Genomic DNA, 24,913 nt, shown 5'->3' with positions numbered 1-24,913 from the left:
GTACGTTAACATCCAAAATGAAATTTAAACTGCGCGCCACAGTGACATTTAGAAGGCGGAGCGTTGTGGGCATGCCCCACGGCGCCGCAGCCTTCGCACTGCTAGGCATTGAAGAATCAACGGGATCACGGCGGAGGCCACGTTTGCTTGCCAATACCTTCCCTTGTGCTTCCCTTGCGGTTTATTTACCTTCCCAATACCTTCCCTAGCGGTTGATTTCTCGCCCTGTGTGGCGATCGATAGAACTTGAGAGTGTGCGGGGCCTGCTTCGGCAGCCAGAAAAAACACCGCGCGCTCCTGCGCGGTCGCCGCAGGAGAGGAGTGCGGGGGAGGAGCACACGTAGTGGCGAACGGCAGCGGTTATGTGTTTCGTCTTGGGCAGCAGCACATTATCACAATCAGCCACCACCGAGCCACCGCTCTGATTGCCACCACACAGGGGTGGCATTGGTGGAGGAGCGAAGAGAGCAAGGCTCGTGTCATGCGCGAGAGATGGCGCCAGGAGCGCGCACAGCTAGAGCAGCGCGCTGGTCCCGGCTACAGAGCTGGTTACGGCGAGGGATGACGGCAAGGCTCGATGCCGACGCGAAACGCAGGAAGGGGCGCCAAAGAGCTGCGCTCTAAATAGCGCCACCATTATCGCCCGGAAGAAGTGACGTACAGTGAAGAATGTGGAGAACCAGCGCCCGTGCTATCTGCTTTCTTTGCTTGTGTTCCGTTCTGGTGTATCAGCGAACAGGTCCCGCAGGTCTGCTAGCCATACAGTTAGTATGCTTTCTTAACTACTTCGTGCGCCTTGATAACGATGTTGTGCGCCCGTGATATTCTTTTATTACGACGTATTCTCCGAGTCCAGCCGGGTCTACGCTCAGCAGTAGTGCTCGATGTATTCTGCCCCCGCTCCAAGAAGAGCGCATTGCGGTGGCCAAGCTAAAGGTGCCGTATAGTCCGGCTTAACGCGGACGCAATCCACGCGGGATGCAGTTAAGCCACGTCAGCGACAATTGGACGTCTATAGTCTAGTGTGACTGGCGCGGGAACAGTACATGTCCTATCGCAGGCCGGAGCAGCTGGAACAGGTAGCAAGGCGCTCTAGCTTGGTTGGCCAGCTGCACGCTGTTCGGGCTCACTGAAGCGAGCGTGTGGTGTTTGCACCTTTGAAAAAAAAACAGAAGCTCGGGCTCGCTGCGTAATTGTCCGCTAGAGCTGCGGCAGCAAGTGGTCGTTGCGGTGCTGCAGGTCACCATAAAGAGCAGGGTAAAATTCTAGCGATCTTAACGTCTCCGGCATCACGTATACGACAGCGTGCCCGGCCGCTGCCTGGCACGCTGGAAGCACCGGACTTGTCGACCGACCAGACAACTGCCTCCCTCTGTAGCAAAGGATGATAAGTAGATGAGGCTTGTCACCGGGCCTTGAGGGATACGATGCTAGATGTGCGTGAATTCACGACCAGACAGACCGGACGGCGGCCGTGGTAAAGCTTCGCCCAGTTCGCTGTGGGCGAAGCTTTGATGGCTTGCCGCCGCATGTACACCGTTGCCACCGCGCCGCGTTCTCCTTCGTGACAAATGCAGCGTGCGGTTCTTGCTCGTTTCTGGCGCTGTGTCAGAAAGGGTTTCCTTCGTCTACATTGACGCGTCCGATACAGAGACACACTACCGGAAATGATCGCCCTTGAATACAACTTACCTTCGAACGTTACCTTCGGCTTTCGTGCGCCATCAGGGCATATAGCACTTACAGTCGCCCCTAGAAAGCGTTTGCCAAAGCACATCTTGATGGGTAAGTGACTGTGCTCTTTAAATGTAGCCTGTGCAGTTTCGTCAACAGCAGTTTACGTGCTTTGTGCGCGTTGTCTCGTCTGCGTCGCACTGGCCGGCTGCGCCGGGGTCCACGCTTTAAATTCGCCCTGAAAGCTGGTACAGGAAAGATGTACTCGGTGGCCTTCCTCTACTCAGCGTTGTGTACTGTACAGCCGTCGCTCGTGTTCGAGTACGTATTCGAATACACGACTGCCACGCAACGCATCACATTCTTGCAACCGCTCAAATCACGACAGCAACAGGGAGAATGCGCGCCAAGAGAGACGCCCGCCAACTCGCATATGATGAACGAGCCATGCGCCTGGCTGCCTAGGCGCAACATGACGCAACTGAGAGATCAGCAGTTGCGTGCGGTTCTTCAATACTCGTCATATCAGCATCTGTACCGCTGTGCCGCCATATGCACGCGTCGCCTGCATAGACGCTATTTAATAGCTACTGATAACAAAATTAGGTAATTACCAGTCCTGACACTTTGTCATGATTACTTCGATAGTATACGATTGGAATTGATAGTCAATTTACCCCAACTGAAATTTCTTCGCAGGTGCCCTTTTACTGTTCAACACCAAATTCATTACGCAACCGTGCATTCAAGCCTGACATACACCTCGGTATTATGGTTACACGGATGGAAACAAACCTTCTGTATTTATTTACCCTATCGACAAGTGCACTACGAGCCCATGATAACATTAAACTATATGAAAAATGTTATGCCCTTCTTCAAAAGTTATCATATCTTACGAATAAACAAATATATAAGTACATATTATCTTTCCGAATTCTACGTCAGCACCGCACAAGCAAAACTCAGTTTCAATACGAATACCACATTAGGCACATTCTAAGCAAACTAAAACGCCTAATGTATAAATGTAGAGCGCGTACTAATTATGGTACTGATTTATTGTCCTCTGAAATACCAAACCTCTTAAACCAGTACTCTTAAGGACTCAATATACTGGAATTTGGCGTTTCGCCTAAGAGGTGTAGAAGAGAACTTCAGGAAGCTTTTCTTGCAGAATTATGAAACGTACTACAGAGAGAGTTTTCCTACATATAGGGTGTTTCAGCGAACAATCAAAAATATCATGAACAATGCTTGTGACGGATAGTACAATTCTATTCCACGCGCTAGTCTATTCGAAGTGGAGATTATTAGCACAAAAAATGGAATGCATAATCGACTTATTAACGAAAATTCACTTATTTTCTTAACAAAATGCCATTTTATACATTGAACCGGAAAAGGAACTGCAACGCGTATACATTTTTTCGCAGATTTCGAGAATTATCTCGAAACAGATGTCCGCTCGAGAATTGGTTCGAAGTGAATCCGCCTTGCGAACTCACCGGCGAGAATTTTGAGATTGCGTGCTTGTGTGAGTGCGTTTCTCTGTGTTCCAGTGTCTGCACGTGTTTTTGTGCGTTTTATGTGTTTCTGCACGTATGTGCACGCTTGTGTTTAAGTCCATGCAGGTGTGCGGGTACACGCGCGCGTGTTTGCGCTTGGCAGTACGCATGTGCGTCTGTGTAACCGTGTTCATTTATGTGAGTGGGTGTGGGCGCGCACGTTTATGTCCATCGGTGTGTGCGTGTCTGCGTGCGTTTTCGCGTGCCTGTAACTGCGTCTATCTGTGCGCTCGTGTACAAATACACGGCGTGTAGGGGCGTGTTATTGTATATATGTGTGCGTTTGCGTCGTTCTACGAGTGCTTTTCTGCGTGTGCGCACGTGTTTTTGTGTCCATGTGCATAGGTGTGTTTCTGTGGTTTTGTCAGTGGGTTTGGGCCTGTGTCTTTGAGTTTGTATGCGGATGTCTTTGTGCGCGTGTATGCTTGCGTGTATGTATGTGTGCAATTTAAATGGATTTCATGTAGCCGGTAAAGTTTACTTTTGCATGCAACAAGCTTCTTCATAACTAGCTCACTAGTTGCAGAGAAAAGAAAACGCAATTTATCTGTTGATGTACTTTTATAGATGTGTTTCTGAATAAACCTTCCTGTTTAAATGCCTAATTTTGTGTTTAGAGCCTTATTGTGGGCATATTACGAAACTCAACACTTTTCTATTACCCAATTCCGACTTGTCACTCACTTTTGATGGTCAAATGATGATGATTTCGCCAAAATCACTTATACTTTGTACACCCTTCAAGGCGGCGCGGTGGAGGTGAAAACCAATATGACGCTGGTGGAGCCCATGCCTATAACATGCCTATTTCGAAGAAATACTAATTGCATACCCAATAATATGTGCTATTTCCACAAGGCGAAGCCGCTGGACCTGTTTGTTGATGACAAGCATTTCCTTGGGCATTACCGCAACGAAATGCAGGGCGATATATATAGTGCTATCCTTTTCTGAGGTCGTCCCCAACGATTTCCCTCAAGAAAAGAAACACCGGCTAGTTCTCATGCTGTCTTCAGCCAGGAATTAAGCCGAATAAGTGTAGTCCTGACAGTATACTGCACGGCAGGTGTGTCCAGAGATGGAGAGTATACACCTACTCGAGCTAGACAACACCGGCCCTGTTCCAAGCTATCTTCTGGAAACGAGGCCATGCTCGCACTGGCCAAGAATGGTCGTCGCACTGGGTGGCTTACTATTTACCTGCACAGTGTGAAGTCTGTGCAAGCTGAGTAAAGCGAGTTCACCAAACCCACCAAACTCACAATGAACCTTAGTGGCACTAAGGTTCATTGTGTGACACTGAGCAAATGATTAGAAAGCCAAGTGTCACCTACAGGAAAAGACGCAAAATTTCTCTGTGTGAGAGCATGTAACTGAACACTGTATGACCGTTTAGCTGGCTAGGCCGAAATTGCCTTCGTATACAGCGTTAAGAAAGAAAAATATGCTTCATTGTGTCGTCCGTAATCTCATTTTCTCTGCATAATTCAGTAGTCTGTCTGTGTATCTGTCAGAGTCAGAAAGCGACTTCTGATGAAACAGTGAAGGCAAGAAAAGTAGCTGTAGTGTTTAATTTTTAACTTGATTCTGTATAGTTTCTGTCTGGCTATTTGCCTTCTAATACAGGAATTAGAATAAAGAAAGAAGTTTTTATTTATTATCTGGTGTGCTGGATAAAATGTAGAAGCATGACTTTAATAAAACTATACCCTGAGGATTCGGAATAAGGAAACTTGATATTGTCGTGACTCTGTCTTCACACATGGAACTAATTTTGTGCAGTGTATCTTTAGCAAGGCAGTGAATTTCTTCCTGGACATATGCCCTTGATTGTGGCACCCAAATGATGACGCAAGAATGACACCCATGGAAAAAAAACACCAAACTCGAATTCCCCTCCAACTCCAAACTCCAATTTATTGCAAAGGTACTTCGCGGTGTTAATAAGAGACTTCGCGTTTACGCTATCACCCCACACAACGATAAAATATTGAATTTGTTCACTCTCCAGAGATTTTCTTGAGCACATACAAAAATTTAGAACATCAGCGGAATATTTGAAATCGCGAACAAGGTAAATCGTAATTGCTTGCGGCAGTCGTGAACGCTTCGCTAAAACAATCATTCCATAATGCGACACTTTGCTCTTCCAAAATGACTTCACCATTTGTGTTCGCTAGTTTAACCGGCCTCAGCACGAAGCCGCGGTTACAAATGCTACGGCGTCGATGGGGGCACAATGCAAAAAGCCCCTGTCCCTGTCCATTGGGGGCACGTTAATGATTCTCTGGTGCTCATAGTTATTCTAGAGTCCACCGCTAGGGTGTGCCTCATAATCAAATGTCCCCGTAGTACCACAGAGTTCGTTCGTTTGTTCATTCATTAATTCATTCATTAATTCATTAATTAATTAATTCATTCATTCACTCATTCATTCTTTCATCCATTCATTCATTCATTCATTCATTCATTCATTCATTCATTCATTCATTCATTCATTCACTAGTTCTGTTAGCCCGCATTGATTTCCCTTTACAGAATGGTAAAACCTTTCAGCGTAATATTTAAGATAGATAGAAGCGTCTTGCTGAAGCAACTTTATTTAGGTTGTTTAAAATTGCTGCGGTGACACGAATGTGCTGCTTTTTAGGTTTTTCAATATGCAGTGGACTGAGATTGTCTAGCAGTAGGAAAAAAATATTTCTTGTCATTTGCTAATCTATTATTCTATATACCATGATTCATTCATTCTAGCAAATCTGTTATTGGCCAGCTGTCTATGCTTAAAATAGTTCGCGTTCCACGTGACATCAGCAGACAGACACCGTATTCCGCGTCCGCCGCCACACTGATAAGCGGCCTAGGCTAACACCATTAGTGTCAGATATTTACATTAACGTGAGTAGCAAAAAATGGGGACGTAAAATCAGTTTATCGGCTCAGCTGAACGGTATGACATTTCACGTGTGATGTGGAGTAGGTTCAGGTCCCACTGCCGACAAATTGTTCTCTCTGTCCGCTTTCACTCACGTTTACTCTATCATTTGCACATGTCAAATAAAGAACGCAACAAATTTCCATATGCTTTCCTTGGCTTCATTTTCTGTTGGCTTCTCACTGTTGAAACAACATATACAGAGTGGAGTTTAATATGGTAGGCTGGAAGAAAGGAAATAATAAAAAAAAGACCAGTAATTGATTCTACTGAGCGTCCGTTATGTACACGGGCTTTGCGAAGTCAATTTGCCCCTTATTAAGTAGGATGGTTCTAGCGAACCTAGGCAACTTTTTTTTTCTGATACATTGAAAGAAGACTCCCACACCTAACTCGTGTGGTAACTCATGTATCAATTCATCCTCTTTCTGTCACAAGTTTGCGTCAATTGGCGTTAGTTTCGTTCTTTTTTATTTTCATCTACGACCAGTGTTGCGTGAACCATTTCAAACACTTTTCCTACAAGCAACTGTCAACGCACTAGCACTGGCTTTTTGAGTTGTTTAACGCTGCCAAAACACACGAAAAGGCGCGAAGCACATGTTTATTCAGCTTCCAAATGCCGGTCAGCCCGCGTGACCACTCGCTTCGTTGACAGCTTTCTGAACGGCTCGGTACATACACAGGTTCGAACGGCACCTCACATGGATGTATACAGGTCTTCGAGAATTGCATTTGCCCTTACAGCCACTGTTACAGTACTCTGTACAGCTGTGTGGAGCTGCTATTACGACGAGTGCACGAACGGTATGTATGTATGCTTGTGAATGCTTTGTTTCAATCACTAATGCACTAATTACTTTCGATCTTAGAAAAGTTCTTCGAATTATCACCCGCAGCACGGACGTTAAAGCAATCTTTATCATTTTTAGTACGGCCTCTGTGGTCATTCCCGGTCATAATGCGTTCTCAGAAACGCTGGAAAAAACTAACCCATGAATTCATTTAGCGAACGCAGATATGCACAGCCCCGAAGTGCTGTAAACGCCATAAAGATTTAATAAATGCCCTTTTTAGCGGCTCTTGAAATGATCGAAATATCATATCTCATTAGCTTCCAGATGCGACTCGCAAAGCTGATAGCAATCTCATTTAGTGGCATATATCGCGCGCTTATGAACCGGTCTCCGAAATAGTTGGCTGTTTGCCCGTTCAAGCGTGGCTGTTGTGTAATGGCTGTAGAGAAGTGAACACACTACCTTAAACACTTAACAACCATATCACCTTGAGCAAAGTCAATTATGGAGATCCAACGCACGTGTTGGAATCAATGTTAAGGAAGCCTCTAATCAAACTTGTAGCGTGCATTCAAATAAAGGGGAGACCTATAATTGTGTTTACCTATATCTTATGCAGCACGCAACCTGATGCAATGTGGGTTTTTATTCTAAAAAGCGACAAATGTATTCTGAACGTATTCATGGCTAATCTTCCAGATTAGGTACGTGCCACTGTTACAAAGGTGGTACAAAATTCGGAAATGGAGATCGATATGCGTCATGCTTGTCGGCTTTTATATTGTCGTCGCCAATTTGCCTCTGCAAGCACCAAACACCGCTTTCCTACTCCCGTCATCACTTCATGGACGTCTAATATTGTGCACCCGTGACACTGTGCAATTTGTGAGTGTAGCAACACAAATATTGCAAATGTCTGCGCGTTGCATATAATGACAGTAATGGAAATCTCACCCAGAGCCACTAATTGCGAAGCACGTAATGAACTGATTCGTCATAGATGATCTTCACAGCGATTCCAATGCCAGTGACAATCTTGACTCGACGTTTCGTGCCAGCTGTTCGCGAGGTTGGGTGAACAGCTGCAGGTGTGTCAGCAATCAACTTACTCCGCCATACCGAGGAGTGTTTGCCGTCGCGTCGCTTGACCTGCCGTATTTTTCTCCATTTTCGGCCATGAAGCACGCGAATCGTCTTTCGGATCTTTCTTAAGTTGGATTTCACAGCTTAGCTCACTTCTCTCCTTGTCAACATACACAGCTCATCCCAGAAAGAGCTAGCTCTAACGAACCTATCGCGATAGTATAAGGACAATTTCTGAAGTAGCCAGAAATTAAAGATTTCGTCCGGTGTACAACATTCGGCTTTAGTGGCCGTCGATTGAAACTGAATGCTGGTCAGTGCGGAGGTTGTTATTTTTTGTTTCTTTTGATAGTCATCTGCACGTAGACATTTACGACTCGTTTATATTATATAATTTGTTGAAGTCAGTGGACGTGCCCTTATTGATTTAGAGAGTTAGATATTTCAAACAATTTAGTTCACACTGAAAGCAGTATTTACATTATTTAGGAACGTACGTAACAGGTGCATTTTCGAGTGACTTGTGACTTGACATGAAAGCGGACAATTTCCTTTAGTTATGGCATAAATCTTATTTTCCACAAAACCTGGATAGAACAATGGCAGAGTTAGGTGTCACGAATAGTGGTCAATATATAAGCTTTATTATGAACGGCCTGGTTACAAGATATGTTTCAACCGTTTACTTAAAACAAATCATTAGGTAAAAGGGCAAATGCGCAATAGGTGAGCTCCCAACAGAGGATAAATCACATTGTGTTGTAGAGCAGCACTGAAAGGGATCTACAAATTATCGAGTAGCAATTCCTGTGAGTGAATAAAATTTATTTGAGATAGCAAGCTGTGGCCCGCCACTCTATTTCAAACAGCCACGGGCCTGTGCTGATTTCCAGTCTTTTTCACCAGTTACCGAAAGCCTGGTGACAAGGCTGACAGTACTTGTGAAAAAAAATTAACAGGAAGGAAGAAGCCATTTATTGACATAATGAGTACACACCGGTCACCGGACAAGAAAATTACTGTTTTCTTAAAAGAGGAATCACAATGACGAGAATACGGATGGAAAGAGAGATCGCTGTGGGAACCAACGTAGCGGGAATAACCAAAGTACTTCGGTAATAACGACGCTGATCACAGAGGTCCAATGCCTTTACTTAAACCTAATCCATCCTAGCCGTAATGTGAGTGCTTAGATTAGTGAAAAAACCGGTGCCACTTGCAATTTCTCATGTATATGAAGTCAACCATTGCGTTACTGGCACTGTATCTGATAACCCCTGCATCCCGTCTGTCGTAAATATTTCATAGGCAACTGAATAGTGGATGTTGGCTCAAAAATCTGTAGGCATGAAGAAGTTAAGGTTGAATATTTCAAAATTTCAGGAATTGCACACGAAATGTTATCGAGACTTGGGTGCTCACATTGACTTTTGCTATATATAAATTAGTATGAATGTTTCAGCCTACGCTCAGTGACCCAGTATCAGTGATAATTGACGGCATTTCGCAAATGGTTCCAGGTTAGTGTAGCGCCGTTATAAAAATTTATCTTTCTATTTTCTTTCAACCAATAAGGTACCAGAGCCTGCATAGAAAAACTACGTTTGGAGGTGGACTCGGTCACGTGCGTACGTCATTTTTTCATAATTCCATAACCACTAGTATTTCGTAGTTTCTTATGAAACTGAAGAAAGCACAACAGACGAACAAGAAAATATAACAGTTTCGCAATATGGACGAACCAATGAATGTGATAGCAACGTGTTACAATAATAACCAAAGTGTAAGACTCGTAGCTTTTGTGGGAGTATGAAATGAAGTAAATGTAAGGTAAGCGAAAAGGCGCTGTTGTAGCGGTCCTCTCCTTAAATACTGCCACCGGATAATTTCATTTTTGTTTGTTGATTAAAGCCAAAGTGTTTCTTACCGAGCGTACCACCACTCTTACGTATCGGGGATGTTTCAAACCTTTTTCTTGGGCCGATCCTAGAGGCGTGCACAGCCGTGCCAATAAAGTTTCAGCATTTTCAGGGTTGACCTCTGTTACTGTTTCGCACTTTCATTATTTACGTTTGCGAACACCTAAGATAAAAGGCATCTTCGGTCGTTCTTCCGTTTCATGTGATTTGTTAAAGGTCTGCCATTCTCAAAATTCTGATGAAGAATTTTGTCAAGAATATAAGACCAGGTATGAGCAACTGTAGTGAAAGAATGGTGTTGCAGTATCACCCGCATATACCGTATGTCATGCAGCAAGGTATGGCATATTGGATATGTATACCTTTATATACACTGAACTTCACGGCGATGCTGATGGCGATGGCGACGGCCCCGGCAATAAGATGGCTTGGAGTGGCCATATAATTGCTATCGTAATAAAAACGTGCTCGCAGAAGATTGTTACAGGGACCGGTTTGTCTGCTAAATTACGAGGTGCTTATTCTTTTATTAAAATGAAAGCTGCATTCAGTGTCAGTAAAATGGAGCTACGAAGGAACCTATACAGGTCCGTGGACTCTTCTGCAATTGTGATAATTATGAACAGCTCGCCAGCTTTCCATGAATACTGCTCAGTTGTGCTGATTCACCTAATTCAAGATAATTTCCTATACATCCGTCAGCACGCAGGGCCAAAGTGCAAGAAGGAGCAATCTGTAACGCACGCGTATAACTATATAAGGTTAAGATTTGTGTTTCTGAATACACAGAATGCTACTGTTCTTTAGAACTACGACGAATGAAAGGACGACGAGGTACGAATGGTGCCCCCGCATCTGACCGTTGAAATAGGCGTCCTCTACCCCTCTTTTTTAGATTCTGAACGTGATTGCATGGAATCCATAATACCCCTTTTCTTCAAGGGCCCTTGATTGCATGGTGCACGGAATACTTACATTATCTTGTCGTAGTGAAAAAGGAAGTTCCAATTAACACTTCTCATTATCGCATTGATACAAGTTTGAGCACGGATATATCCGAGTGAAATTGTTTTCTATTCGTAGTGCACAGGAAGTACTTCTTAGGCAGGCTAATTATATAAAATAAACTTTACACTTTTAAAAGCTGCCATAAAATGCTGTTCTGTTTTCAACCAAACAGGCACTGAACGTGACATTGCGGGGCAAGCTAACGTGCGATGCTCCAGCCGCCATGTGCCAAAATGCAACACTGATGAAAAGGGTAAACATTCTGACCTTTTATGCTTAATAAAATATGTGCTATTTTCCACGTAAGTTGGTTGAACAAGATATTTGCGCTTTCAAAAACCACTGCCTTCATCAAGCAAATGATTACTTCTTTGTTATCACTAACGAATTTTTATAATTTTGAAGTTTGTTACTCGCAGGTGTTACTACATTTTCCTAGACTGGATAGATATGTTCAAATGCCAAATGGGTAAGAAATATTAGATTAACTGTTTCTGGAAACCACTTCCTTGTACGTGTTATAAGGCCTCTCATATATCGTCGTGGCATTGCTCTTATATGCGCTTCCGCAAGTTCGTTCCAACCACTGTGACATGTTCTGTACAAGGTTATCATACTTCAGGCACAATGCATAAAAATTAATTTGTGTGCGTGTTCGGTAATAAGGACGTGTATAACTTACATGCTCCCTCACGTGCTTGCAGCACTTTCTTTGCCTATAGACGTGTTCTCGATATGTCCGTACCTTTTCTTTTACGTGAACGTGATCTTTTTTGATCAATTTCAATTTTTGTTCGTCGTTGCGTGTTTAATTTTAATTACTATCGTTTTTTTCCTTTCTTTTATGGTGTATGACATTACGTTGCTAGCTTTGAGCCCATTGTACTGCGCTGATCGTGGTTTTGTATTGGTAAGCTATTTATGTATTTTGATTTTAATATACGTATTCATCCTAGCGCCCCTTTACAGATTGTCTTATGGAAGTTGCTGCTAGTTTTAGGTTAAGATAAACTACTCAGGTCAATGCTCCTCGTATTTCTTGATGTTCTCATATTCTGAAACACGTTTCTGTTTAAAATTTTCTTTTCCGTTTTATAAGATAAGACAAGTTGCAGTATTGCTAAATAACCACTATAGTTCACAAGCAGGCCAATGAATGCTGCGGCAGTTGAATGTTTTGACCTTTTGATATGACTGCAATTATGGAAGAACTTATTACCAAAGTCAATTTCTGCAAGGGATTTTATTGCAGTTTGTTGGTGATGTGTTTCCGTTTTTGTGCTAAGCTAGGCAGAAGGAAGCAAATGAACATTACTTGTCGAGCCTAACATTCCTTTCATTGAAGACAACAATGAAAAGGTTAAGATCTGCTGTTTTCAGAGAAGTGAGGATAGGAAAGTGCCTGAGACCATTGCATGAGCACCGAAATAGAATGGCCAATTTCTAATGGTGGCAGAAAAAAAAATTACCGACGATTACGTTACTTCCTATTGCGAAATTTGAGCGCAGCAAATAAGCTGTTTCACCTTTTCGATAGATTGAGGCAAAGAAATCGAGCAACACATGTATGCGCTATCACAGAATTTTTTTTATTTTTCACACGTATTCCTTTAACAAAGACTCCACTAACAGTTCTTGACAGTCATGAAGGAAGCTTTGTGGTCGGAGAAATAGACTGATATATGTTCGACTTGGTACACCAATGCTTGATTCTCAAAGACGAGATCTATACAAGTGCCTCGCGAGGTGTCACAGCCATGGGATGCGTTACGAGCGAGAGGAACGGGATGTTCTCCCGCATAAGTGTTAGGAAATTGCTGTTTGTCTTTATGTCGACATTAAAGTCCCCCACTACTAACATCGGTGTGGATCGATGGACGGTTAATGCGAGTTGCAGGAAGTGCACGACGTCTTTCGTGAGTGCGGTAGCGGACTCACGAAAGCGGTATCAGTCGGTCGCTGCTAGCGCTGGGGGGATGAAAGGGGGGCGGAGCTGGTTACGAGGCCGACGACAACGCCGACGACGACGCGATACCCAGGAACGGACGCCAAAGAGCCATTTGTGTAGCCAGCCCTCCTCCACAGTCTCTCCTCCTCCCTTCCATCATCCTCCCTCGCCCGGAGAGCCGACAGCGCGCATGCGCGGCGGCGGAGCAGATTCGTCGGCGAGCTGGTTACGAGGCCGACGACAACGCCGACGACAACGCCGACGACGACGCGAAACCCAGGAACGGACGCCAAAGAGCTGCGCTCTAAAACAAAGAACATGATGAGGCATAATATATTTACGCGTAGCTGTGTTGCTGACTCCTGTTGCGAACTGTCGCACTTGGTTTAGCCTCTTGTCTTTCCATTAGCGTTGGCCAGCCAAAATACAGACAAACTGGTTATAAAAAAGGACAAGGATGCTAGCCGTGCTGAAACCTGCTGGATAGCCGTTTCGGAGGATAGGAATGGCTAGAAGGAAAAATTCAGGCAGAACCCATCGCACAATGACTATCGACGGTAATGCAATTAGCATGCAAACAATTTAACCACACAAATTTTGCATGAAATCACGTTTATTCTAGGACTTCTGTTTCTTCAGCGATGTGCGACACACAATGTCTCCTATATCGGCACAATATAACGTAGTAGTCACTTGCCAAGGTGTCTGATGAGCATGACCGTATGATGAGGACCAGATGACATTGATACATTGACAACAATGGAATGACGAAAAAGAAATTACATCTGTGCCTTGACAAACGCGGCATGAGAACGGTGGTATGACGAGAATGAGATGATTATCTTGAAATAATGGCATTGATATCAAAGTGCAAAGCGGCAGCGTGGCAATGACGCCATGAGGGCCATGGAATGGTGACGAAGTACGACTGCCGCCAGAGGGCGAAGCTCGAATTGCGACGATTGGGTGGCCACGCAATGACATTGAACACATGACAGTGGCTGTCTGACTACGACGCACTGACGACGATGGCAGTGCAACGGTGGCATAGTCACTGTTGCCATAGTGACCATAGCATGACCAGGTTAGCATGACGCAGTAGGAATGACGTCGACGGAGCAACGAAATAAGTATGATGACTAAGGACGTGAGGAAAATGGGATGAAGTCTCTGGGCCGATGAAAATTTTCAAACGACAGCGTCGGGAAGACGGCATGTCGACGATGGGGAAGCGAAAAAGCATGACAGCTGTATGAGGACAATGAGAGAACAACCCGTATATGACGATGATGACGCGAAGACTACAGAATAACTAAGACTGTATGACGATAACAGCATGACGAGAGTCGGGTGTCGTAGCTACAGTGAAGGGGATAGACCGTCTACAACGTCATCAAGACGGCGGTATGACAATGAATACCACACCACTGCACGACGACAATGGTGGTCACCAAAGCATGACGATGATGGTATGAGCAGTGATACAACATAACGACTGCTGTTGACGATGCAATGATGAAGGTGGCATGGCAACAGCAGCATGTTCATGACTGAATGATGACAGCATCATTATGCTAGAATGACGGCGAAGAAATTATGCCGATGTATCGTCGAAGGCAATGACGACGATGGCATGACGAAAATTTGATGGCGTTCCTAAGGTTTCAGCGTGTTTACGACCGCCTAATAATAATGGCACCACGACGACTTATATTGTCCCTGGCTAGTGACGGTCAAGAACACAGTAGCAGACAGACCGACAGACAGACAGACAGACAGACAGACAGACAGACAGACAGACAGACAGACAGACAGACAGACAGACAGACAGACAGACAGACAGACAGACAGACAGACAGACAGACAGACAGACAGACAGACAGACAGACAGACAGACAGACAGACAGACAGACAGACAGACAGACAGACAGACAGACAGACAGACAGACAGACAGACAGACAGACAGACAGACAGACAGACAGACAGACGGACGGATGGACGGACAGACTGACCGACGGACGGACGGACGGACGGACGGAGGACAGACAGACAGACAGACAGACAGACAGACAGACAGACGGACGGACGGACGGACGGACGGACGGACGGACGGACGGACGGACGGACGGACAGACAGACAGACAGACAGACAGACAGACAGACAGACAGACAGACAGACAGACAGACAGACAGACAGACAGACAGACAGACAGACAGACAGACAGACAGACAGACAGACAGACAGACAGACAGACAGACCAGAAACTTTAATTGGTCCTCAGTGACTACGTTGTCGTAGTCACGGGCCGCACCCACGCCGGGGGTGGAAGACCGTGATCTTCAACCCTGTCGCAGGCCCTTTGGCCAGCCTGACGCTGGACTTCAATGTTGTCGCACTTGACGGCTTCATCCCAGTCTACTTGCCTGTTGAAAGGCGAGGGGCGCAACGCAGAACTTTGCCACAGCATGTGTTTCAAGGTGGACCAGGGCCGCGGGCATCCACAAGGGGAGTGTAGTGGCTCAGCCTTGAGCGAGACGGAAAGCAGCCCGTCTGCAGCATTTTCAGCACCGACGCCTGCGGTCTGCCTAGCTTCGGGTGAGGAGCCGGAAACTGACTGCATCCCAGCTGGTATTCAGTAGTCATCTCGTGGAAAGTAAGCAGCGGGTCCGTGGTTCGGTCTGTCTCCAGCGAAGCCGGGCACCTCCAGCCCCTTGCTACGATTCCCTTCCCTTGGAATCCAATCCGTAACCCTTAATTACCATCGGTTATCTTCCCTCCTCATTACATGCCTTGCCAATTTCTCTTTCTTGATTTCAATTAAGATGTCATTAACTCGCGTTTTTTCGCTCACCCAATCTACTCTCTTCTTATCCCCCCTTAAAGTTACACCCATCATTCTTCTATCAGTAGCTCGTTTTGTCGTCCTCACTTTATGTAGAACTCTTCTCGTAAGTCCCCAGCATTCTGCCCCATAGGTGAGTACTCGTAAGACACAGCTGTTACACACTTTTCTCTTGAGGGATCATGGCATTCTGCGGTTCATTATCTGAGAATGCTTGCCAAACGCACCCCAGCCAAATCTTATTCTTCTGAATATTTCAGTCTTATGATCCGGATCCGCGGTCACTACCTGCCCCAAGAAGATGTATTCCCTTACCACTTCTTGTGCCTCGCAACATATGGTAAACTGCTCTTCTCTTCCGAGACCGTTAAAAATTACTTGAGTTTAATGCAGAATAATTTTTAGACCCACCCATCTGATTTGCCTGTCCAGGTCAGTGAGCATCCATTACAATTGTTCCCAATTGAGTTATTAAGCGAGGCAATATCATTAGTGAATCGCAAGTTACTAAGGTATTCTCCATTAAATCGTATCCCCAATTCTTCACAATCCAGCTCTCTGAATACCTCTTGTAAACATGCTGTAAATAGCATTGGAGAGATCGTATGTCCCTGCCTGACGCCCTTCTTTATTGGGATTTTGTTGTTTTCTTTCGGAGGACTACGGTGGCTGTGGAGCTGCTACAGATATCTTTAAGTATTTTTACATACGGCTTGTCTGCACTCTGATTCCGTAATGTCTGCGTGACTGCTGAGGGTTCGACTGAATCCAACGCTTTCTCGTAATCAATGAAAACTATATGTAAGGGTTGGTGATACTCTGCACATTTCTCTATCAGCTTATTCATAGTGTGAACACGGTTTATTGTTGAGTAGCCCTTACGAAATCCTGCCAGGTCTATTGGTTGACAGAAGTCTAAGGTGTTCCTGATTCTATTTGCGATTACCTCAGCAAATACTTTGTAGGCAACGGACAGTAAGCTCATCGTCTATAATTTTTCAAGTCCTTGGCGTCCCTTTTCTTATAGATTAGGATTATGTTGGCGTTCTTCCAAGGTTCCGTTATGCTCGAAGTCATGAGGCATTGCGTAGGCAGGATGGCCAGATTTTCTAGAACAATTTTCCCACCATCCTTCAAGAAATCTGCTGGTACCTGATCCTCCCAGCGGTCTTGCCCCTTTGCACAACTCGCAAGGCTTCCTTTACTTCTTCTGGCGTCACTTGTGGTATGTCAAAGTCCTCTAGACTATTCCCTCTTCCATTATCGTCGTTGGGGCCCCTGGTACTGTATAAACCTGTGGAGAACTGCTCAGCCACTGGAAATATCTTATCCATGTAATGATATTGCTGGCTTTGTCGCTTAACGTGTACATCTGATCCTTGCCTATTCCTAGTTTCTTCTTCACTGTTTTAGGCTTCTTCCGTTCCTGAGAGCATGATCAATGCTATCCATATTACACTTCCTTAAAACATACACTGCTCCAAAGTACATCAAAGTAGGAAATTACACATACCAAAAGAACGGCACCAATCATAGAATAAAAAATGTGAAATCTAAATTTTCCGGTACATTTACCTCAACTCCCCGTAAATACACATAAACAATGATAGGCGTATGAATTTATGACACGTAAGTACTACCTATTGATTATCCCCGTCAGAGTGCCTATGCTGTATATTTAAGACTCGTACAGGAATTCAGCCATTTCGTTGAGGTGTAATTACCCGATTAGCTATGAGGAGGTTTAGGTGGTTAGGTTCTTGAAATCATATATTCTTGTCTTCTCGCGACCATTTCAACTGAAATAAATATATACCAGCGGAAAAAATGCCACCTATGAACTGAATGCCTATGGCATTCGGGAAGAACCGGGACCTCATTTACCAGTCATTTGGGACATGAAAGCGCCAAATCAATCATTCAATACTCGGGGAAAAAAATCGCATGAAGGCAATATTTTAAATGGACAAGTGTCAGAAATATTCTGACGAAAAACACAGGTCCAGATGAAGCGATTGTGCGACGTATCCGTCCTAAGCCACGACCAGAATTTAATTTCAAAATACGTTTATGAGCAGAATCACTTCTGACTATTTCGCTGCAGTGTCAGGGGAGGAGGAGGAGACAAAATAGAGGGAAAGACATGAAAGTTCGCCAGTTTATCTACGGGATGGCTACTCTCTGCCGTGCAAATATGCAAAGATAATAAATAAATATAGCACGGATAAAATAAGAAGAGAAATATTTGTTACACAATGCAGCCAGCAATCACTTCCAAAGTCCTTCGCGCATTTCGAGAATCCTTAAGCATCTTACCAGCGCATTCAACCTTTTACTTGCCAAAGCCAGTAGGGACTAGTGTCCTAGGACTGTTTTCGTCCGTCAAGCGGCGATTGTCTAGTTTGTCAAATTCGGTCGCGAGCAATTTTCTTGCCACTGTGCAACGGGGACCGTCACATAGTAGGTGTCTGGTTATCTTCTCTGAAATGATTTTGTCGTAAGCAAGGCTGTCTGCCATTTGAATGAGGAAGGAATAGCTGTTTGGGAACGTCACACCCAGCTAGAAATAAGTTCCACAGGAGTTTGGGGAAAGCCACATAATATGGCGTGATTGGTACGTTAAAAAAAGTAACGAACTCCGTTAGCGCGTCTCTTGTAATATTACTCAGCTTCTACCACCTTTCGTGACGGCATGGCCAATCATGTGAGTCGTCGTCACGTATGGTCACGGGCGTCACGTGCAGGACGCCAACCCACATGATTGTCTCGAGAACAGCTAGGATTTTACAGTGTATTGCAATGGCAGAATTAGTTGCATTGTTCAAAAAGCCGAAGCATCGGCTGCGATAGCAAATTTGTAGACAGATATACGAGGTAAGGATAGTAGTTTTATCGGCCGCATCAACTTGCAAACATTCGCTTACTAATTAAATTAACAAGCACGGTGTCACACACACACATATCAACATGAACACATCTCGCTCAATAATCGGGGAAACACTCTGTCGAAACGTTGGAGTGCAGAAGTGCGGCAGCAGCAGCGAGCGAAATGACCCTCGTCCTCTCTATTCCTGTAACGCGAACTAAATGTTGGAATCACAGCGCATACCAAGCTACCAGCACTCCGCATACTTGGTCCACATTACAGATCGTTCTGAATATCAGGTCTGGGCAGGCACACACGTGCCCACTTCGCAGATCGCTTGCAAGATATACGGCGCCCGCACGACCGCACGGTAAGCAGCAGACACTGTAGTAGACCCTCCCTTTGCTCTCCTCCGTACATGCCTCACATACACACCCAAATACACAAATACATGCCTACATACATGTCCTACATGCCTCACATGCACATCCACATACAAAAATATGGCAGCACGTGCGTAAGCACCTCTTCTGTGTCGGTTTTTGCTGCAGAGCTTCATTTTTTGGAAGCAACTGCTTACTGATTTGATTGCATGTTGGTATCCCTCGCCTTTTTCTAGTGTTTTTCAAGTTTTTTCTCGTTTTCTTGTTTTTTCTGCGCCTGATTCCGTTGACTGCTGGCACGTTCGTTCATCGATGCGCAATGTCATTTTTTCCCAATTGTATCACGCCCTTCCCCCTTCACTTCTCCCTCTCCCCTCATATAAGGTATCCGTCTTCGGTAAAAAAAATTTAGTTGACAGTCAGCGCTTCTGTCTCGTCCATGATACTTGTGGTTGCATGTGTTTGCGCTGTAACAATTTTTATGTCAAGTATGCACCAACTCGCCCAGAAAGAAGTTTTAATGCCTTACGCGCGACAGAAAACGGCGTGCATACACCCCGCCTTCCTCCGTCGGTTGCGTAAGATTGAACCACGATCGCAGGCTGACCCTCGCAAGCTGTCACTCGCATTCAGCGCACGGCACGTGGTAACCATGTTATCGTGTTTGCACTTCACGCGGAACATCATGGTGACGATGACAGCGTCAGCAGAATTGCGCTTGGAGTGCCTATGTAATTGATATCGCAATAAAAAGACACGTCGCTTCATTTGTTGCAGCGATACTGTTTCAAGAAGGCGAATGTGCCCTTGCTTCGCACTACTAGACATTTGAAGAGAAAAGTATAGTTCTCTTGTTTTGCACTTTGAAAGAAATAAGTGTCTCCTTACTTTTCTTGCATCTTGACTTGTGAGGGCCCTAAGCGAGGAGTTTCTGCTTGTGGGTCTTTTTCCGTGTTTGCACTGTGGGTCCAGAGTGTTAACACAAATAACATCAGTGATTAGTGTCAGATATGTCGTGCCTAAAACCTAAGCCCCAGTTCATGAAATGTTTTTGTGGGTAAAATTTTTTTCCCTGAAAGTATTGATTGAGCCAATAAAGTGTGTTTTTTGCACTGTACCCTTCTACTCACACAATTCCGTCAAATGAAAACGCGATGAAGGTAAAAATTTCAAAATGCACATCGTTTTCCTGAAACAGGAACATGCAAATTTCTGTGGCCACTATAGTCTCAAGGGGAAGGCAGCTGGGGAGGATCAGGTAACAGCAGATTTGTTGAAGGATGTTGGGCAGATTGATCTATAAAAACTGGCCACCGCGTATACGCAATGCCTCATGACCTCGAGCATACCGGCATCTTGGAAGAAAGCTAACTTAATCATAATCCATAAGAAAGCGGACGCCAAGGACTTGAAAAATTATAGACTGATCAGCTTAGTCTCCGTTGCCTACAAAGTACAGAGCATATGATTGCCAAATGAGAGCCAAGCAACTCTACGGTGGGTAATGTCATTGAGAAAGGCTTGCGGTGAAGGCATATCCAAAGAAAAAAAAACCGTGGTTACAAGGATTCGATCGCTTCTACTGTTTCACTTAACGACAGATCGGAAACGCCTGAGTGCACGGATAACTTGCAATACAATAAATACATTGCCAGCTCGCTATGAACACGCAACGCAACGGCTATACATCCCTCCTCGGCAGTGTTACAGGCAGGTGCTCGGTGACACCATCTCTGTCTTGAGGGGATACCGGGAGCAATACACCGGTTGTGCGTCGTTCCCATGTCTCAGACGTAGCACTTGCGGGTACCACCATCACTATTTTGTTGCCCACTCGTAGTTGGATCTAGGTACCCGAAGTAGATATAGATTCTTTCGCCATACATTTCCGGAAAGCCGATAGTCAAGTGCGTGACCTCTCCTGTTTACGATGTCATCATAGGTAATTCTCTAGTGTATAAGACTACAACAATAATAATAATATCAAAAATAAGAATACCAATAATAATCATAAAGTTTATTTTCATAACGAAACAAACAAAAAAAACCGGATGAGCTGCAGAAAAAGCTGACCACATGGCCACAATTAGTACATGACCAGGGTAGTTGGAGAAGTATGGGAGACGCCTTTGCCCTGCAGTGGGCGTACCCAGGCTGCTGCTGCTGCTGCTGCTGATGATGATGATGATGATGATAGTCCCAAGCACTGCACGTGTTTTGCAGGAGCTGTACGTTGCTCTATGGTGGCTTGGGAGCAGAAAATTTCAGGTAATTTTTTTCTATTCAAATTTGTTCATTTATGCACTTTGACAAAATAGCAGCCAAGAACGTTAGTAGAAATTTCAGTGCGATAACATTCAAGGCCACTCCACCCTGCGAAAGTGGAAGACCAGTGTAGCTGTTAACACTGCGCTAAAAAAATATGAGAAAGATATTGTGCTATCATTCATTGTCGCTTAGTAACGACGGTCGAAATGGCTTTGTGGTGGCTATGTTGTACAGTGATCGGCATACTCTAACCACTCCATACCATAGAAAGAACAAAAAAGGGTATTCACTTTAAAGTTATGCAGAAACCACCTACATTGCAGAAACCATTACATTCACTGCGATTGTGAATGTAAGCCATTAGCCCGAATGAGCTACCGAGCGAACGAACGAACGAAAAAATGAACGAACGGAGGAGTTGCGAGGCGACAGTCCCCCTTCCTCTTTTCGGCGCCTCCCCGACACACGGTTACGCGAGATCATTAAATCTCGGTTACAGGTCGAATAAATAGGTTTTCTGCAAAAAGTCTGCAACGAAATTCTCTTGACGACTTCGAGCGCTGTATTTACAGAAAGTTATTACAGTGTGCCACAGCTAAATAAACGCTCCTCGTACGATGCGCGCAGCTATCTTTCTCCAACCTGCGACGCTTTTGTAAAATAATTTACTCAAGGTTAAAGCATCTGTTTAAAAGAATGCGCCAACGCAAATCGAATATTCCTATTTGAAACACCTTGCTGTCGAGGGTACATTCGGATCTCGCTCGGCACTGTCGTGTGGTCGGGCCGGGACTGGCTGAGTAGGCTTACTTTTTTTCCGGCTAGCGCTGGGCCATTTTAACCGATTGGTTTGGGCTCGGACGGGTAAAATTATACAAGTGCCGGGCTGAGACTGGGCACAGGCCGATAATCACGGCCCATGGGTGTTCTAGAGCACGTTTTCTTCACCTCGGTACCCTGCCTCGCCTTCCCGAAACGAAGGAGTGACCGAACGACCGTTCTCTGTCTCGCAAGACGACTCGTCTATGCTAACCGGGGCGAGGCTAGCAGTAGCAAAGGTGCCTTTTGCGCAAGCTAGACTTTTGGAAGCATGGGCTAAATGTGACTGATAGATTGCCTTTGTTCACGTGTGTTCTGCAGGATACTTGCTCCTTCAGGCCAGTCTTCTATCAATGGATGCTGGTACGTTGATGCCGTTGCAGTAAGGTTCTTAAATAATAACATTTGCTCGGTGTGTCTTGTGCTAGACGTAAAATATTGTATTCTGGGCTGAGGATGAGCTTCTCGCGCATGTACACGACTCTTTTTGTAGTGTGCTACGTTCTAAATACTATACTGCATGATTCAGTTGGCATAAATTAGGTTGTGAAAAAGTTCTCACAACTCATGCCCTTTCCAAACACTTAACTGATCATCTGTCTGTTTACTAATGCAGTTTTTTGGTGAATGAGGCAAGAAATCGCATCCATTGTTTACGCTAAAGGTGTTTAATACTTCGCGCCCATCGATGAAATTCTTTCATTCGCTTTGCGCACGCTGGCGAACATCAAAAATAGGCTGCTCGAATGACTTAAGAAAAAACGAGTAGAACAAGTAACGTTGCGAAATTTTCTAATATAATTTGTACTGATTGTGCAGCTGCGAAATACCTGCTCAGTGCCCAAGCGACCATGAATGTCACAGCAAACATGGCTGGTGGCACTCTATTCTGGGCCCTCTGCTCACGACAACAAAATTACACCAGAAACAAATAGCTCTCGCAACGCATATTGAACCTGCAAAAAATTACTTACATAGATCCCCTCCGCTTCCTATATATATATGCATATTCTTTCACGTATGCATTGAGGTAAACACGTGATTTCTCGGAGTGGATTGTGCATTCTCCTTTTCCCCCGTTTTGCAGCCTTGTTGGCTGAAGCTTGTGCCGCCACGCCAAGACCAGCCTTACTTGATGCGAGGCTGATCCCTTGCATCTTCGGCGCCAGGAATGCTCTCATCCACAACAACAGTTTGGTCTTTCGTCAAGATTTTTTCGCAAACCACACAAAAATTGCCTCGTAACGTCGTCAGCGTGTTTGAATTATTCTCAATAAATGTTTTCCCTGTTTTTTGCACAACGTTTTAGGGGCAGCAACGATCAACAGCGCACAGTGCAAGGGGCAGCATTTCAGTAATGCAAGCTGAAGTGAAATACTATAGCGCTATAGTATGCACTTGCTGCGGTAATGCAGTGGCTAGGCTTTGCTCTGCTGAGCGCGAGGTCGCTAGTTGCATCGCGAATGCGGCAGTCGCCTTTCGATGGGGGCGGAATGCAAGAATACTCGTATGCGATGCACTGGTTGCACCTTAGCGAACCTCAGGTGGTCGAACGTAATAGGAGTGCCCCCACTGCAGCATGCCTCATAATCAGACCGTGGTTGTGGCAGGTGAAACCACAGAATTTCATTTTTTTTTTCTGTTCATCGGCATGGACCAGCCATACCAGTGGTTTACACTTCTGCATTTTATTGGCAAGTGGAAGACGCTATGCACTGGCGATTGCAGTTTCCCGGTTCATTCTGCGTAATCGCAATGTCACCTATGACGAAGGCTCTTATGCGATCATTATATAATTCATTATTAGGAATGCTGTATTGTGTAAAAATACACCGTATTTATAGATCTGATGTGGGAACGTAGAAATATTTTTTTCCTTTCGCCAGACATTGCACCGAATATGATGAGGTTGATATTAGTTAAAGAAAAATACTCTAATTTAGTGACTGCCGCGAGCAGATTCATTATTTAAAAAGTTTATTTGTTTTTAAAAATTGCTGAGTATTGCGATATATTCAAAAAGAAACAACTACAACACCTTCGAGTTAACAATTCTGTAACTAAGCAATAAAAATAACATCACAATATTGTTAACCGAACCGACAAGTACACTATATTTAGACGACATAGATTTTTTACACACCGCGCTTTGATATGTTCCATTAGTTTTTGAGTTGGACTTCCGTAAAGCCGTCCTAAACACTTCTACTATTTCAAGTAAGCTCTAAAATTACATATTCAGCGTCAGATGCTTTAAAAGGTGCGATGCGTCTTTTTTAGTTCAGAGTTACGCAAATGTAAACTTGCGGCTTCAATTTGATCCATTCTTTCAGAATTTAATATTTTATCAAACATTCCAAGACCTACTTAAATACTTTGCTTCCTGTCATTTCTTGAGCTTTTTGTTTTCTATCAAATGCAGTATGTTTTATTCAAACGGGTTTCGTGGTTTTGTCAATCTAACATCGCTACGTTTGAGATGTATTTGAGTATTATTGAAATGTCAGTTGTAGCCCGAGCAAAATATTCCTGTTCAGGATTAGTTTTGTAGATCATAACGGGCGTATCAATATAAGCCGGACTCGAAACATGTCTACGTATGCAGTTGGCGATGTTTTTTTTTTGCGGCTCACGTGAGGTATGAAAATAATAGAACGATCATCGTTGTAAAGTGTGCTTCAAGTGATGGGTGCAGAAAAAAAAATAAAGTACAATGCTATAAAATATGTTTGACGGCATGCAAAAGAAAAATCTAAGATGAGAAGTTGCTTATGAACGGAAGAAAATGCCATTTAGTCTCC

At 44.4% G+C, this 24,913-nt stretch overlaps 1 protein-coding gene across 1 annotated transcript; it reads left to right on the top strand.

The window, feature by feature from the left end:
• The first annotated feature begins 6,876 nt into the window (after nt 1–6,876).
• Nucleotides 6,877–23,357, top strand: LOC139050345 (uncharacterized). The gene is made up of 5 exons (XM_070526582.1): nt 6,877–6,984; nt 11,157–11,237; nt 21,249–21,293; nt 22,434–22,475; nt 23,200–23,357. Exons 1-5 carry the CDS (start codon nt 6,882–6,884, stop codon nt 23,355–23,357), a joined length of 429 nt encoding a protein of 142 aa, XP_070382683.1. The 5' UTR covers nt 6,877–6,881.
• Nucleotides 23,358–24,913: the final 1,556 nt, after the last annotated feature.

The sequence above is a fragment of the Dermacentor albipictus genome, chromosome 10, assembly GCF_038994185.2.
Source record: "Dermacentor albipictus isolate Rhodes 1998 colony chromosome 10, USDA_Dalb.pri_finalv2, whole genome shotgun sequence".
NCBI classification, from domain to species: Eukaryota; Metazoa; Arthropoda; class Arachnida; order Ixodida; family Ixodidae; genus Dermacentor; species Dermacentor albipictus.
This window is presented reverse-complemented; position numbering and strand designations above follow the sequence as displayed.

Excerpts from the sequence above, each read along its gene's own strand:
- LOC139050345 (XM_070526582.1), top strand. The coding sequence starts at position 6,882 with ATGGATGTATACAGGTCTTCGAGAATTGCATTTGCCCTTACAGCCACT. Across the intron at positions 6,985-11,156 it reads TTACGACGAGTGCACGAACG|GCACTGAACGTGACATTGCG; the intron begins GTATGTATGTAT and ends TCAACCAAACAG. Across the intron at positions 21,294-22,433 it reads TTGGGAGCAGAAAATTTCAG|GATACTTGCTCCTTCAGGCC; the intron begins GTAATTTTTTTC and ends TGTGTTCTGCAG.